This window comes from Saccopteryx leptura, chromosome 7 (assembly GCF_036850995.1).
Source record: "Saccopteryx leptura isolate mSacLep1 chromosome 7, mSacLep1_pri_phased_curated, whole genome shotgun sequence".
Classification (NCBI taxonomy): Eukaryota; Metazoa; Chordata; class Mammalia; order Chiroptera; family Emballonuridae; genus Saccopteryx; species Saccopteryx leptura.
Window position 1 is genome coordinate 108,642,273 of NC_089509.1, and position 17,781 is coordinate 108,660,053.

Here is a 17,781-nt window from a genome sequence, read left to right on the forward strand (position 1 = left end):
TTGGTATAACGTTTTTTATACTTAAAACAGTCATTAGGGCAGAGAACCAGTTGTTACATTATTTGAATCCCACCGCTGAACACGACCCGGCTGACACTTACCTCCAGGACAGCTGACCTCCAGAACTGTAAGACAATGAATGTGTGTTTCACTTTGTTATGGCAACAATAGAAAACTTAGAAAAATTTCCCAGAGAACATCAGAGTGATGGGAGGAGGCAAGGTGGTTTCAGGGGCTGGTGAATTCAACAGCTGAATGACATACTCACAGTCCTAGCTTCTTTATAAATATAATTTCTCTCTGACATCCTCAGTGCGGTGTTTGCTTTTGTGCTCTGGCTAACCTCCTCATGGTGACAAGAGTGCTGCTTTGATTCCGAACATCGCATCTCACACCTCATTATTCAGTCAGAAAGGGAGAATGATTTTTGTGCTTATGTTTTTAGGAGTAAAGGACACTTTCTCATAATAGCAGAAAACTCTTTGACCTGTATGTCCACCACTCTTTGTGTCGTCGACCGTCAAGTCAGAATAGCTTCAGGAGACAATGCAAAGTGTGGTGTGGATGTTGCGATATGTTGTTGACGAAGTAAGTGACCTTCGAGCCTCTGAATATTCTCGTCATGTTGGATAAGGATGAGAGCTGACATTCAGAGCAGCCAGCCCCAAATGCAATGTGTGCTGAGAAGATGCGCATTTATTGAGTATTTAAGAGGCACAGTTAATAATGCATCTTGCATAGAGCGTTTATAGGATTCTAAGCCAAATTGAATTCAGCCCGAGTGCTCATTAGTGAGCGGCTGTGGCAATGCCCATTCACTTAAAGGCTTAGAATCTTCTTTTGAAAGCTCCAAATGCAGACTGTCTCCTAAAATGATCAAAATGTACTTATTTGCCTGAAACAAGTACTTTCTCAAAGTGAATTTTGCCCCATAAGTACATTTTATTGACCTATTCCATTTCTTAGCTTATTCGGTTAACTGGGCGCTGTTTTGTTCTGTGGTCCTGTGGGAAGGAGAGTGATGTCATGGTCCACTGGCAGAAGGCAGCCTGTGTACAAATTCAGGTGGAGATCCTCACAAGAATGGTTACATCTTCATCAAGGTTTCCGCCGCAGCCCAGCGGCCCTGAAATTGATGGTCCCCGTGGCGAGGCGGTCCTTTGTGGTCCTTAGTATAAAACTGGTGAGAAATGGCTTTGAGCTCATTGAAACCCTATGAAGTTGCTCTAGTCCTCAAATAAGCAATGAACTCTTTCAGTGTGTGTACTCAGAGGTCAATTTTCAAATGTATTTTCTCCATGGGAAAGAACTGTGCGGTCACATTCAATCTTATTTACTATATAAGTTCTCTCTTACCACCAAACAGCGACAGGAGGACTGAGTCCATTAGGGTAGAACTGTGGTGCTCTGAGTCAGGGGACACGGTTTCCATGTGCGGGACACCGCTAACTCCCTGTGCGGGGTCGGCAGTGGGAATGACTCACTAATGAACTTTTCCTTGAAGGCAAAGACCATGTTTTGCACATACCACTGCTACTACTACTCTTATTATGATTGTTTCTTGATTTCTTACTGGGTGCTAGGTGTTGTAGTAGATGCTTTACTAGCTCATAATACCTCCATGGGCCAAAGAACGGCGGTGTATCTAACTTTTCCTGATGAGGGAACGGAGACTGAAAGAGATTCAGTGATTTTCCTAAGGTCATACAGGCTTATAGGCATTAGGGTCAAGGGCTGTCTGAACTCCAGGCTGCGTGCTTTCTTCTTCAAGATTTATGGCAAGCAGGGTTGGTTTTAGCAACCCCTCACCTTTATAACTGGTTCTCAGCCTGGCTTGTTCATTGGAACCACCAGGGTTGCTTTACTTTAAAGAATACGTATGCTGCCTGACCAGGCGGTGGCGCAGTGGATAGAGCATCAGACTGGGATGCAGAGGACCCAGGTTCAAGACCCCGAGGTCTCCAGCTTGAGCTCACGCTCATCTGGTTTGAGCAAAAAGCCCACTAGCTTGAACCCAAGGTCCCTGGCTCCAGCAAGGGGTTACTCAGTCTGCTGAAGGCCCACGGTCAAGGCACATATGAGAAAGCAATCAATGAACAACTAAGGTATTGCAACGTGCAATGAAAAACTAATGATTGATGCTTCTCATCTCTCTCCGTTCCTGTCTGTCTGTCCCTGTCTATCCCTCTCTCTGACTCACTCTCTGTCTCTGTAAAAAATAAATAAATAAAATTAAAAAAACCCCCAAACAAACAAAAAAAAGAATACGTATGCTGAGGTCAGTCCCCAGGGATGGTGGCATAACTTGTCCAGGGTACAGCTGGCTAATGGGACTGTCAATGCTCCTCAGTCTGTTTTATTTTGCAGCGAGGACTGAGAGCCGCTGCTATCTATGAAGTTTCAGGGTTGGGGAGAAAAGGCTGGGAAGACAGAGGCACTTTCCAGTTTGGGAGCTTCAGTTTCCAGAGGGCCGTCTTTGCTTGGAATGGGCTCTGAAGAGATCCTTTAAACGCGAGGTTCTCGAGGCTGGCACCGAGCTTCAATGCAGCTTGAGAATTCTAAAGCACTTGGGGAGAGAAGAAGCAAATATTTGGGAGGAACAGTTGAATGAAGCGGTTTAGGACAGATTTGATGTTGGGGAGCTTCTGTCTGAAGAGAGGAAGGAGTACGCATGTTTAATAACATGATAACGGATCTCCACACAATCAGTCCAGACAGGATTATGACCAAAGACAATGGCAGGGATGAAAACGGCCCCAGTTTGAGTGGACAATATAAAATCATCCACAGAGCAGATAAAATAAATGTGAAGAGAATAACTGTCTCACTTCTTGGATGCCCATTTAACTAGTACATGTGACCATGGGTCCTTTAGCAAATTACTCTTGCTTGGGCACTAAATGGTGTAGCAAATGGTCTAAAGAGATATTTGCTTCTGAGTCATCCATTTACTCTTCTGCTCCTCAGTGCCAGTTTTTCTTGTGTTAAAGAATGGAGTTTGCTGGACAAAATGGTATTTCAAAAATCAAGAATCTTATATTTTAGAGAGTGCAGTTTCTCTTACTGAGAAAGTCTCGCACCCCTATCTTTGCATCAGAAGTGAGTTCCTGGTCTGGTGTAACTGTATGTGAATTAAAAATTCTCCAGGTTAAGGGGGAAAGGAAAAAGAAAGAGTGAGTCTTGGGAATTAATGCTGAATGGAATTAGGGACAATTTTCATGAATGACTAAAATTATGACTGATAATTGTGTTCCCTAAAGAAAAGTGGTGCTGTATTTTTTGGAATACTCTTAATAAAGATAGATATTATATATTTAGTCAGCAGAAAATGATATTGAACAGATGGCAGAATGAATTTCTTTTATCCTTGTTAAGAATAGACTTCTATTATAATTGATCCTCAGATTCAGACATCTCAAGTGTAAGACTTTTGAGGTGAGTGCAAGAGAAATTCTAGTGAAAAAAAGAGAAAAATTAGAGACATTTTTTTAATGTGAACCTGAGAGCCACAGAGAATTAACCTTTCAGTAACCTGGACAAGAACAAGTTTAACCTCTCTCTGAGTTCAGGGTGAATTGTGTTTTAAGTTCAACTGCTCAAGGGACTCTTAATCATGTCAAACTATCAAGTATTGTATACATGAGATGAGATAAATTCAGTCTTTTCTCATCTTTTAGAAAACTGACTGTGAGCAGATTATTGTAGTCATATAGTTTGGTCGTTTTGCAACACTAATGATAAAGGCAGAAATCAAAAAAGAATTAAAGGTATACCAGGTCTTTTAATCATTCCTGTGTAAGAAAAAGTATTCTCTGATTACATGCTTGAATGAACATATATTTCCCTGCATCGATATTTAAAAATGAGATACTGTTGCAAGTGGCAGAACTCAGTCTCTTAAGGAAGAAATATAACTGAACATTAATTGTTGGTTATAATAATCACGTATGTCTTTGCCCAATTTTTTTTATCATTATCTTAAGTCTATGAATGGTGTTTTCCATAATCAGCAGTTATGACTGTATTTTCCTTTGGACTTTGGTGGAAAAAACTATCAAACTCAATAATTGTGCCTGCTAGGATTCATAGAGGATCCTAAGATCTGTTTTCTAGAAGATAAACTGAATTTGGACCAAGAAATCAAATGAACGCCATCATGTTTCACATGGTCCCTGTTCACAGCTATCTTTCTGGTTGAGTTTGTTCTAGATTCACAGCCTGAGTAATGGAAAGCAGCCAAGGCCATGGGAGCTGACAGGATTGGGATGTGAGAGAAACTGCCAGGACTTGCCATCCTGAGCACATCATGTAAGTCTTCTTTTCTTTCCAAACGCTTATTTGTTAAAGCAAATTGCAGAAGACCATTTTTATGAAAGCAAATAGCTCTGGCAGAGATGGGTGAACACTGACAATTGATGTAGCTGTTAGCCTTTGGCTTTCATGACCCGCAGAGTTATTAATTGTACCATTATTGATAGTACTGATGACTATTAAGAATTCATCATGGGGTGGTTTCCTCTTCCTACTTCTTTGTTCTCCTCTTTTCAGGTAAAGCGCGGGACTCTGATCCTAGGAAAGTATCTTGCTGTCTGTCTATTACCTGATAGCTCCTCAATTTAACCAAGAGAACATCAAAAGCCAGAAAAAAATAAAAGCTAACTCTTTTACATACACATTTTTATTAACTTAACACCTTGATTTAAAATTAGGCCTATGTTGGAAGCCTATGTTTTGAATGGAAAATAAAAACAGTGTCTTGTATTTGCTTAGTGCTTTTTGCAACATATCCACATACATGACTTCATTTGATCCTTAGATTCCCTGGACATTGAGAACTCAGAGATCATCTTCACTTAATTGAGAATGCCTTAAATTACAAACATCTTAAATTTAATGACTGGCTTAGTGTGGCAAATTCAGGAGACAGTATGGAACTCTTATAGGACTGTTAGGACTCATGTAACTATGAATTCAGCTCAGTTCAGTTCACAGAACATGTATGGAATGCCAATCACATGCTAGTCATTGAACTGGCTATGTGTGGTAATTCATTATTATAAGTTTGCCACTTATGACATTGAAATTTTGGTGGTTATCTTTTATTGTTGTTTTTTTCGCTGCTTCGAAAACGTTTCTTTAAACTGATGTTAACACAAAATTCTCCATTCTATAAATATACAGAGAATATAATTATGCAAAAACTAAAAATGTCCATAACTTTGTAGGTTGATTATCTACTCAGTGTGTGTCTTTATTTCCATTTAAATGTTTTTTTGTATCTCATTTGTGTCTTTCCCCTTTAGTTGTAATTTGCCCAACTGTACACCTATTATAAGGTTGAGAGTATTGTTAACTTTAAGTGAATATCATAAATAAGTAAAACATTTGACCCATTATGTAGCTTTTGCTTCAGAGTATTCACTGATTCATCTACCTTCCTTTTAGGGGTCTGTGACCATTAAAATCCTTTCTTAGGAATGGATTGGACCAGTGGTCTGCAAACTCGTTAGTCAACAGAGCCAACAGTACAACGACTGAAATTTCTTTTGAGAGCCAAATTTTTAAAATTTAAACTGTATAGGTAGGTACATTCCTTATCGAGATAGTGCCTGCATGTGGTATTTTGTGGTAGAGCCACACTCAAAAGGCCAAAGAGCCACATGTGGCTCACGAGCCACAGTTTGCTGACCAGGGGATTGGACCATTTTCAACCTTTCCTTGTTTCAATTCCTGCCACTTCAACTTGGCACCAGATTTGGGGAGCCCTGGACTATGTGTCTTAGTATTTACAATAGTGGATTGCAAGCATAACTCTATAGCAGAAATCCCCTGGGAATGCTTGTTTGAAATGTGACTTTCTCGTCTTCTCTCTAACTGCCTCTCAACCTCTCCAGCCAATTCAGTTGGTCTGGCGCAGAACTGAGGCATCTACATTTTAACACTCTAGAAATGTTAATATATTTGTTTAAAAAGGATATTGGTATTAGAACATGATTTCTGCAAACCAGGAAGTGGAGATGTTTTCTTGACTAAAAGTTTTTGAGGGTGTTCTGAGATTTCTAACCCCTAAGTAATGCTCCTCAACCTTTTTTCTTTTCTTCTAACCTGGTTTAGCATTTTTGTCATTAGCCAGTCTCAGATGTGCTGAGCCCACAATACATGCTATTGGAGTGGCTGTGTTTGTGCTCAATGCCGGTGACACAGGATATTAGAAGACCACATGTGGGCTGGCTTCAGCTCAGCAGTTCCTTCAAGTCAAGTTCGCTTGTTAAAAGACCAGATGAGATAGAGACAGTGAGATATCATTGCACAATTAACTACAGGAATAACCACTATTGCTTCTATGCTATTAATCGACTATAAAACTATTTTTCTAGATTTGTTGGTTTGATCTGGAAAGCAACACTTATAATGTGAATAACAGCATTTGCTGATGGCATAATATAGATACTGAACACTTAACACACAGCTTAATTTATTCACATTTAATTGTTCACGTGCTGCATAGAGACTATTCAACAACACAAAGTGATCACTTCTATTTCTTGGCCAAGTCCTTTGACAAGTCTACTGACCTCACACTGAGTGCTCTGTGTGTCTTACTGGGCATTTTGCCAGAGCTCTTTGTAGGAGAGCTCACTGACCCAATGGTGTTTCCATCTCTTAGGCATCATCTGTTTGTTTAATGTTACCTCCTCATACATCCTATTCTGTAATGGTGCTTAGCTGATTTGTGATCTGATTTGGTGAGCATTTCAAAGAACTTGAGTTTTGGGGATATGAAGCTATGTCCATGGGTAACAGGAAACTGACGGTCTTCATCTTGTCCCTAAGGAAAGCAGAATAAAGAGAAGAGAAATAAAACTTGTTAGTAGCTTTTACATGAGGCATTTAGTATATTTTGACATAGTCACCAACCACTGCACTGACTCATGTGTTAAAACTTGATTTTAAATATATCATAGTATTTACTTTCTGTTTAGTTGCTCAACAATAATTCCAGACTATGTGTTGAAATTGGCCCTTTAACAAGACAGGTAATAGCAAATGTTGGAGAGGTTGTGGAGAAAAAGGAACCCTCATCCACTGTTGGTGGGAATGTAAAGTAGTACAACCATTATGGAAGAAAGTATGGTGGTTCCTCAAAAAACTGAAAATAGAACTACCTTATGACCCAGCAATCCCTCTACTGGGTATATACCCCAAAAACTCAGAAACATTGACTTGTAAAGACACATGCAGCCCCATGTTCATTGCAGCATTGCTCACAGTGGCCAGGACATGGAAACAACCAAAAAGCCCATCAATAGATGACTGGATAAAGAAGATGTGGCACATATACACCATGGAATACTACTCAGCCATAAGAAATGATGACATCGGATCATTTATAGCAAAATGGTGGGACCTTGACAACATTATACGGAGTGAAATAAGTAAATCAGAAAAAACCAGGAACTGCATTTTTCCATACATAGATGGGACATAAAAGTGAGACCAAGAGACATTGATAAGAGTGTGGTGGTTACGGGGGGAGGGAGGAGAGGGAGAGGGAAGGGGGAGGGGCACAAAGAGAACTAGATAGAGGGTGACAGGACAATCTGACTTTGGGTGATGGGTATGCAACATAATTGAACTTTAAGATAACCTGGACATGTTATCTTTGAATATATGTATCTTGATTTACTGATGTCACCCCATTAAAAATAAATACAATAAAAAAAAAAAAAAGAAATTGGCCCTTTAATTAAGCCCAGTAAAGAATGTTGATAGCCCTGGCCCGTTGGCTCAGTGGTAGAGCATCAGCCTGGCATGCAGGAGTCCCGGGTTTGATTCCTGGCCAGGGTACACAGGAGAAGCACCCATCTGCTTCTCCACCCCTCCCCCTCTCCTTCCTCTCTGTCTTTCTCTTCCCCTCCTGCAGCGAAGGTTCCATTGGAGCAAAGTTGGCCAGGGTGCTGAGGATGGCTCTGTGGCTTCTGCCTCAAGCGCTAGAATGACTCTGGTCGCGGCAGAGCAACGCCCCAGATGGGCAGAACATCGACCCCTGGTGGGCATGCCGGCTGGATCCCCGTCTGGCGCATGCAGGAGTCTGTCTGACTGCCTCCCCGTTTCCAACTTTAGAAAAAATAAATAAAAAAGAATGTTGATAAACCTAAAATTTGAAACTATAGAGATAGGGTCTGTATGCCTGAGAGTTATTAACTCAATGCTTAAAGTTGAAGAATATCAAGCTGTTTCAGGCAGAACATTTTTTTTTTCCATCCAAGCTCTTCAGTTGAAATAAAGCAGAAATTTGAGGCAATTATTTTATAATCCAGATCAGTCTGCAGTTACAGACTTTGAAGTAACTGAATATCCATCACATCTGGGCAATAAAGGCAGAGCGCGGTGACTGTAATGACCCAACGTTCGCTTGTCTTTTCATTTGGCCCGTTTCCCCTCTCCCTCTGACCGTGTTATGCAGAACAGTGACATAAACCAGGATAAACTGCTCCCCGGAAGAAACCTAAAGAAGGGTGTTCGAAATTCATGCCTTTTTCAAATTTCGCTTTCTCTGTCTTTCTCTTTCTTAGCTAAGGCCATAGTGCCAGTAGAATGGTATTTAGTGGCCCGCATCTGGGGGGACACATCTGCTCCCTCCCTTGGGAGGGTGGCCCGTGGTTCCATTTATTGGAATCAATAAAATAATAACTGCTTCTACTTAGTCAGCACTCACTTCACTGTCTCATTTAGTCTTCACAAAAGCAATAAGGCCATCGCTGTTATGATTCCTTTTTTATTGAAGAGTAAATTGGCATAAGACAGACAAATAACTTGCCCAAGGCTGTGTTGTCGGTAAAGGGTGAACTTGGGCTTTTAGCTGTGTGATTCCGTGGGCTGCCTTCTTAACCACATTATAGGGAAAGAAGGGAACGTATTTATTTTAATGTAACTGGTTTCTCCTATCAGTAAAATGAATAAAATAGCATTTGTAATTTTAATACTCTCCATAAACCTTTCCTCTAATCTTTTTGACAGCCTGAGATTATTTTTTTCTTAAACATAAGAAGAAAAAGATGGTATTTCTATGTTAAAATTTAGGAAAAATTAAAATCTCATTTCTGGTCTTGGGAGCACATTGGTTCTTAGAAATATTGACATTGGTATTATTTTAGAAAATACTTCCTTGATATAACAGTGGAAAAGTTTACAAGCAAGTTAGGTATGATGTCTGACTGTTCAAAAACCCAGTTAAAACAAATTGATCTCCATAAATCTTTGTAAAATTCTTTGAAAGCTATTAGAAAATAAATAAATCTACCAAAGAAAAAAATCAGAGAAATAATGTAGTGACATATTAGTTTATTAGTTAATCCTTGAGAAAGTAAAAGACAAAATTAAAAAAAACCTAAAAATACATGTTTAATTTCTTCTAGTCAACAATTCTCTCTGTATCTACTGGATTTTATACCAACCCAGCTGTTGATTTTCATTCATTACTGACTTTCTTGTTTTAACACAGCCCTAAAATTGGATCAATCTTTCAAAGTAAAGTAGATTCCAAATTAGAAATGGATTGTGTTCAAATAGTTTATTCGCTGACAGCTTGGACGTTGGAAAATGTTTTGCTTCAGAAAAATAATACATTATTAACATTGGGTTGGTTCCCAAACTATCACAGAAAATATATGTATTGAAATGGGAAAGTTAATACTACCATATTTCTCAATTAGCAGTGTAGGTCTGTGAGAATATAATGGTTTCAGTGCAAAAAATAAAGCCTTGCCAGACATGCATTCTGTGGTTTCAAACTGTGTAGACACAAGCCTGGAAAGATAGCTTTTAAGATATAACTGATGATTGTTCATGTGTGGGACTGTGGAAGATCTTCCTTTCTATACTTTTTACTTTGAATACTGCATTTGTGTTTTGTAATTTGTAACGGTTTTACAATGAACATTTTGTGGTTTTATATAACTATGACTATATATGTATGTATGCATGTAAGTATGTATGTATATATATTTTTAGGCAAAGAGCCTAAATAAGTAAATACACAATTTTCATCCTGTCTTATAAAATTCAAATAAAACTGTCTCAACCTTGGTACCCCACATCCTGTGGGAAGTCCCGAGCTCTTTCCAACATTTCTGAGAATTCCTGCCAGCCTAGTACTTATGTTTATTCCTTGATTTGATCTCCTGACACTGCTGAATTAGTTGATTCCCTTATTGTCTTCTCAACCATCATTTTCCATTTTCTCTTCCCTGTGATAAACCTATCGTGAAACCCAGGTCTATTTTTTTCCTTATTTTTCTCCCTTATTCTTAGGAGACAAATGCGTAGGGACCCTTGCTAAAGAGTCAGGGCCAGACTGTGGGCTGGAAGGTAGGAATGCAGAGTGTGGGGGAGGGAGGTCACACTCTAGCAGAGCAGAGCAGATCAATTATGCTTGATGGTGACAATCTTGCTCCCAGAGAGCCCTTGGTTCTACCCACTGCTGGGGCCACTGGCCAGTGTTTTTCTTCAACTCTCCGCCTGCCTCTCCAATGTTTTCTCCACCCTTCAGTTCTCAGGCTACTTCTGACTCCTTAAACGCCAATTTCTATGCTTTGCCTTGCAGGTTAGTTATCCCGTTGTCTCTTGGCCATTTTAAGTTATGCCTAAAGGGCCCTTTCTTATGCCACTCAGTGCCTTGCTCCAAAGGAACAACTCTCTCTCGGAGAAGATTCTGAGTTCAGCTCCTCGAGTGACTGCCTTCTCCCCAGACATGCAGGACTGTTGTCTCCGTTTACTCAGCAGTCTGTCACTGCACCAGCGTTGGAAGCACCACTCTTTATTTTTGCTGACTCTTGTATCACTAGCTGAGAGTATGATCATTAACAATATTTTTTTGAGAAAGTGGAGACTATTTTCCACATACTGGAAGCATCTATTAGAGAGTTCCATTTGACCTGAAATAAATGTGTTCCTTTTGATTCCTGAAATGGACATAAGTAAGATGGAAATTATTTTGCCCTTAATAGCCTATTTGGTTTTGCTTTCTCCACCAGATGCAACCTGTTCATCCAGGGGCATGTCTCAGCATCCATCCCAGCATGCCCCTGTGAACCAGCGTAAGGCCGACTGGACCTTACCTGCAACCAAGAACGGGCTCGGCCAAGGCTCCGTGGCTGTAACTCTTGCTAGGAAAGGAATCTTCCACAAACATCTTTTCTTCATTGTCTTGCTTCTTGATTGAAGAACATGCAAGTGACTTCACTACACCCCGAGCTTCTAGAATTCTACCATTGGGGTGTCTTTCCCCAGATTTCCAGGGGATATTTGGAACAAATGGATGGGTTGGTGAGGAAATGGAATAGCGTCTAATAATCATGACGTTGCCTATATAGGAGACACAAATTTTAAGTTTAAAAATTCTGCATTTAATGATGTCCAGAAATGGAAAATTATATTGATAGTATTTTATTTACACTAATTAAACAAAATGTTTGTTTTTTATTTATTTATTTTGGGGGCATAAAACTGATTAGTTTTATAAATAATTGAGTGCCAACCATCTGCCAGACACTTTTTTAAGAGATGGGGATATGGTAGTGAACAACCCAAAATTCTTGCCTGCATAGAGCTTACTTACCCTCTTGTGTGGCAAACAGACAATTAACCAAAAAAAAAAAACCCAACTCAAAACAGGTAGTGATAGATTCTAGGAAGACAAATAAGACAGATAAGAGCAGGAGGACAGAGACAGGAGGGAGGAGGTCATAAGCTCTTTGAATAGTTCAGTCAGGTAAGAACTTTCCGGGAACACAAGCTTTGAACAGAGGCTTTGACATAAAGATGATAAAACAAAACTTTCCCCGTGAAGAACATGGACCTTCTAGAGATGTTAATTCTAGATGGCTTTCTCACTCCTTCTAGAGATGTTAATTCTGGATGGCTTTCTCACTCCTTCTAGAGATGTTAATTCTGGATGGCTTTCTCACTCCTTCTAGAGATGTTAATTCTGGATGGCTTTCTCACTCCTTCTAGAGATGTTAATTCTGGATGGCTTTCTCACTCCTGATTCTGGAAGATCCTGCGCAGCCGTAGTGCCTCATCACCTGAATGGCCACAAATAATTGAACGGGCTGCTGCTAACTCTCCTATAGCTGTGTGTCTTTGTGTTGATCCAAGTATTTTAAGGGAGCCTGTTGAATATGAGATGAAAGCAATGTAGACACATGAAAAGAAGCAAAAATGCCTTCTGTGAAAAATTGCAAGGCTGCCGAGAGCGGTGGAGATGTCTGTGGCCGCAGTTTCTGAGGGTTTCCAGTCCTTTTTCTGTCCGTGAGAGTTGTCCAACAAACTCTCCTTTTCTGGTATAAATCTAGAACCGTTCCTTGTAACTAAAGCACGTTGACTGAAAGAGCTGCATTTCAGAGGGTCTAGGTTTGTCTGACTCTCAGCTCTAATGCTGTGCTAACTGACCCGGACCCTGTCACTCAACCTCTGCTTAGACCAGGGGCCCCCAAACTTTATACACAGGGGGCCAGTTCACTGTCCCTCAGACCGTTGGAGGGCCGGACTATATAAAAAAACTATGAACAAATCCCTATGCACACTGCACATATCTTATTTTAAAGTAAAAAAACTAAAACGGGAACAAATACAATATTTAAAATAAAAAACAAGTATATTTAAATCAATAAACTGACCAGTATTTCAATGGGAACTATGCTCCTCTCACTGACCACCAATGAAAGAGGTGCCCCTTCCGGAAGTGCGGCGGGGCCGGATAAATGGCCTCAGGGGGCCGCATGCAGCCCGCGGGGCCATAGTTTGGGAACCCCTGGCTTAGACATCTAGTTATTACCCCTGAGGCTAATGACACTGACTTCATATGCTGGTTTGCATTTCTTGCAGCTCTTAATAAATGCTCATCAAATCTTTATCACTTCTCATCACAGCCTTGCCATGAACTAGCCTGGAAGTATAAGAAAGCCCTGACCTGTGTTTAGTTTTGGGAGTGGCAAAAGCACAGTTATTTTTTATGTGTGTCTGGTGCCTACATCTCCAGAACACAGACAGAAAATTATTATGGTCCTTGCAAAAAGTGGAGGATGCCCTGGATTTTTATAGTTTGGAAGAACAGAAGATGAAATTTTAGGCAGGAGTCTGAGGGAAGTTTAAGTTCAGATCCATCTGAGATGATTGATTACAAATACTCTTTATAAATTACCTCAAAACACTTTCTTTAGCTATGATACATAGCTTTTAGAATGATCTAAAAACAGGTTTTTGACTCTTAACAAATATAAATGTTTCTGCTAGAAAGGATTATAAAACAATCTCTTTATACCAAGTGGTAAAAAATACAATAGAGGAAATTATGCTGATGATAGTAAAGTTATGTTTATTCTTATCTGCAACTTACACTCCAACTCAACTGATTAGCAAATGGGCTCTTTCTTCCTGTCCCTGGGTCACAATATTCTGTATCCTTTAGTTTGTTATCAATAAATAGGAAAATATATTCAACACAGCCTCATGGGTCATTAGTACAATGTTAAAGATCACTGCCAAGTACAGTTTAGTTACAGCAAAATATATGATTAGATTGAAAAGACTCAGAGGTCCAGCAATGCTGGGGGTTCCCTATAAAGAGAATTTATTTTATTTTCCTTGTAGCAAATTGCCTCTTTCTGAGTAGTTCCAAAATGATGTTGCCCAGGTCCTCTTTAATCGTTCCCTTTTTTGTTTAACTCAGTGAGAGGAGGTGAGGCAGAGACAGACTATGCATGTGTTTTGGGGGTCCAACCAGTAAGCCTCCTATCTGGCAATGTTCTGCCCATCTGGAGCATTGCTCTGTTGTTCAGCAACCAAGATATCCTTAACGCCTGAAGTGGAGACCATGGAGCCATCCTCAGCATCCCGGGCCAACTTGCTCCAATCAAGCCATGTCTGTGGGAGGGGAAGAGAGAGAGAGAGAGAGAGAGAGAGAGAGAAAGGCAAGAGGGGGAGGGGTGGAGAAACAGATGGTCCTTTCTTCTGTGTGCCCAGACCAGGAATTGAACCCAGGACATCCATATGCTGGGCTGACACTCTACCACTGAACCAACTGGCCAAGGTAATTGTTCCCTTTCTTAAAGGAGACTCACACTTAAGATTTCACATCACTCCTTTTCAAAGAATAGGTTTATATTATTCTGTTTTGAAAAGAGAATTGGGCATGGTGTTTGATCTTTCTGAGTCTTCTATCCTCAACTGTAAAATAAGGAGCCGATCTCTAAAGTTTCTTTCAGGATTGAACTCTTATGAGTCAATTGCAAGTATGAATTTTGACTAATATTAGAAATACCTTATTAAAACTGCTAATAAAAAGTTATTCTCAAGTCAAGTAGCATTTTTTATGACATATCTAATGGTATTAAGAAAACTACTGTCAAGTAACTCATGTTGAGTCTTGTGCTATATCATTTAATCATCCCAATAGCCCCGTGGGATAGATTCTATCACTCTTCCTCTTTTGCAGAAGAAGAGAGTGATCATAAAAGCATGTTACAGTCATAGAATCACATAATTTTATAGTTGCCACAGGCCTTAGAGAACATCTATTTCAACCTGTTCATTTTTACACAAGGATGCTGCAATCAGGAATTTTTACTGTGTTGCTTACCTTCATAATAGAGCATCCCATATAAGATATAAGTAAATATCACTTAAGGTAATTCAATGGGCTTCCAAGCACAAATTTAAATCATATTTCTTTCTGTGTTTTATCCATGCAACAGCTAAGTTCTCAAAATTTATCACATGTTTTCCATCCGTCCTTTTCAAACTTAATGCTAATATTCTTATTGGAAGTTGTTGCCTCTATGCTGAAGAAGTAGGATATCAGTTGTCTTATTAATATTCTAACCTCCTCTCAGCTTGATGGCGTGTTCTGTTCTTTGAACAGTACATTACTTTTTTTTTAGAAAAGTACAAGATACACAAAGACCCAATTTACTTTTTTTTATTAGGATAAGCATTGTAGAAAATAGGTTTGAAGGAGTGTTTTTTTCCTTTGGGATAAGATAGTGGTTTCCAACTGGAAGAAACTTGATTTTCTAGGTGACATCTGGGATGTCATGATTGGAGAGGGGAGAAAGGTACTACTGGAGTCTAGTGCTTGGAAACCAGGAAAGCTGCTAAACATCCTACAAGGTCCAGGACAGGCCCTTAGGGTACAGATTTGCTCAGCCCCAAATGTCAAGAATGCAGAGCTTATGAAGTCTGACGTGAAGACACATTACAAGTGTGTATTTTTCTTTTCACTAGGAAATGTTCAAACCTCATTATAGGTAGTGCTTTCAAGTTTGTTAAACGACCAGCTGACGGAACTACTCAGAGTTAGAGTTATACTGGACAAAAAGGGAAGAGACCCTGATTCTGTTTCCATCTTTGAAACATAGGGTCCCATCCGAGAGAGAGGCTTCGTTCGCAGAGAAAAACATCTGGTAAGTGTGACTCGTTTCATCGCCAAGCTGTTCAGAACCTCTGAATGGCATTGCCCGAAGCCTTTGGCAGATGATATGAAGAGAGCTTTGAGTATTTAATGATGCATATCAATTTTATTTGAATATGCTCTGTGTGGGCAAGCTCTGACAACAGATGTGTTTTTTGCTCTGCTTGTTCCTGACTTCACGTATAGACTGCAGATTCAAAATTATTCCCCGTAAAAGCTAAGAGAGTTGATTGTTAAGAACATGTTACACATTGACCCTGCATCTTGAAGCCTTCACCCTGTACAGCAGGTTGAATTGTGTATCCGTTCTTTCATACAGGACAGTGAAGTTCTTGGTGAAACACGGGTAGGCAGTGGTATCTGCCATTCACATTGCTGTGTGTTTACCCGGTGCTGCACTCAGCACTGGATCTATTATTGCAGCTAATCCTCACAACCATGTGAGGTAAGTCCTGTCACATTTTCTTTTTTCTAAATTTTATTTTTAAATTACAGTTGACACTCAATACTATTTTGTATTAGTTTCAGGTATACATCATAGTGATTAGACAATTTTATACTTTACAAAGTGATCCCTCTGATAGATAATTCAAGTGCCTCTTTGCCTCATACATAATTATTAAAGTATTATTAACTATATTCCTTGTGCTGTACTTTGCACCCCTGACTCTTCTGTAACTGCCAAATGATACTTCTCAGTCCCTTCATCTTTTTCACCCAGTCCGGCTACCATCTGTCTATTCTCTGTATCTATAAGTCTCTTTCTGTTTTGTTCATTTATTTTGTTCTTTAAATTCCACAGATAAGTGAAATCAAATGGTATGTATTTGTCTTTCTCTGCCTGACTTATTTCACTTAACATAAAATCTTCTGGGACCATCATGTTGTTGCAATGGGTAAAATTTCAGTCTTTTCTTTATGGTTAAGTAATATTTTATTGCACATATGTTCCACACTCTTTTATCCACTCATCTACTGATGGCACTCGGGTTACTTCCTATCTTAGTTATTATAAATATCACTAAATGACATAGAGGTTTATGTATCTTTTTGAATTAGTGTTTTAGGTTTTTAAAGACATATACCCAGAAATGGAATTGCTAAGACATAAGGTAATTTTTAAAAAAAATTTTGAGGGGCCTCTATACAGTCTTCCACAGTGAGTGCACTAATTTTCAATCGTACCAACAGTGTACAAGGGTTTGCTTTCCTCCAAATTCTTGCCAACACATGTTGTTTGTGGATTTATTGATATAATAACAGCTTCAAATGAAGAAAACGAAACTGAAAGATGAATCAAGTGGTTAATGAATGACTAATCATTGGCAACCATATTTGTCTGACTGTGATATTCATACATTTAATTATTGTGCAACATTGTTCAAGATTCACAAGTGAGCATGCCACCTGACATATACCCATTCAGTGATCTATCATGTAGTATTTAAGTATTTGTAGTAAAAAAACACATTGTTTTGTAATGTGACTGATCTTCACAAACCTGTCATTTTACCTTTCCAGAAATATACGTAAAGAATTTCATTTCAATGTTGCTTAAAGATACTAAAGAAATGTTTGCCTCAGAATTTAAAGTTTACTTTCCATAGAAAAAAGATGAAACTGGCTACTGTCAACACCATAGTATGCAGTTATGGGAGCTGCACAGTAAACCTACTATTTAGAAGCTATCTGTAAAGATGGCACAGCCCAGAAGAACTATGGACTTCCTTTACCTTGGTGTTCTTGCACAGCTGATGCTGAATCAGTGGAAATACCACCGTGAAGTGTTGCTGGAGACTGTCCAGGCATTTTTGCTAGGTTACCAACTTCTGGGACTTCCTCTTCCCTTTCATCTCCTGATGGTCCCCCTGAGCTGAGGCTTCTCTGACTGCTTGAAGTCAGCTGCAGCCGGAGGGCTTGGTTCTCTTTCTCCAGCTTGTTGATCTCTGCCTGCATTTCTTGGATGACTCTGATGAGCTGGGCATTGGCTTCCATCACGTCTTCTCTGGCTGCTCCTGTTTTGCTCCTCAGGGGAGAAAGGTCAACTTTTGCTCATAAGTCAAATGCACAGTCTACTTAGTGGGACTGGTTGATCCCACCCACAAACCTTCCTGAACAATAGATGTCATTCTTCTCTGTGCCATCTTTCAGCACCTGGGGGGTGAGGCTGTCCAGGGAGGTAAAGGATTTCCATGACTTATTCATTCTGGGTTTTGCTTTTCAGAACAGAGCTTTTCTTTGTATTTTATTATACATTTCATATCAATCCACAGTTCGAGAGCATTGCTTTGTGTCGGAAGAGAATGCTC

General features: G+C 39.6%; 1 protein-coding gene across 1 annotated transcript; it reads right to left on the bottom strand.

The window, feature by feature from the left end:
* Nucleotides 1–6,705: 6,705 nt before the first annotated feature.
* On the bottom strand, nucleotides 6,706–17,467 carry CCDC195 (coiled-coil domain containing 195). The gene is made up of 3 exons (XM_066345425.1): nucleotides 17,206–17,467; nucleotides 11,121–11,367; nucleotides 6,706–6,829 (listed from the first exon to the last, which is right to left on the bottom strand). The coding sequence occupies exons 1-3, from the start codon at nucleotides 17,465–17,467 to the stop codon at nucleotides 6,706–6,708; spliced, it is 633 nt and encodes a 210-aa protein (XP_066201522.1).
* Between the last annotated feature and the right edge of the window lie 314 nt (nucleotides 17,468–17,781).

What these genes read in the sequence shown, in the direction of transcription:
- CCDC195 (XM_066345425.1), bottom strand. Translation starts at nt 17,467, where the DNA reads ATGGAAGCCAATGCCCAGCTCATCAGAGTCATCCAAGAAATGCAGGCA. An exon ending in AGCTGTGCAAGAACACCAAG is followed by an intron (nt 11,368 to 17,205) that starts GTAAAGGAAGTC and finishes TCTCCTATATAG; the next exon opens with GCAACGTCATGATTATTAGA. An exon ending in GAGCCCGTTCTTGGTTGCAG is followed by an intron (nt 6,830 to 11,120) that starts GTAAGGTCCAGT and finishes TGCTTTCCTTAG; the next exon opens with GGACAAGATGAAGACCGTCA.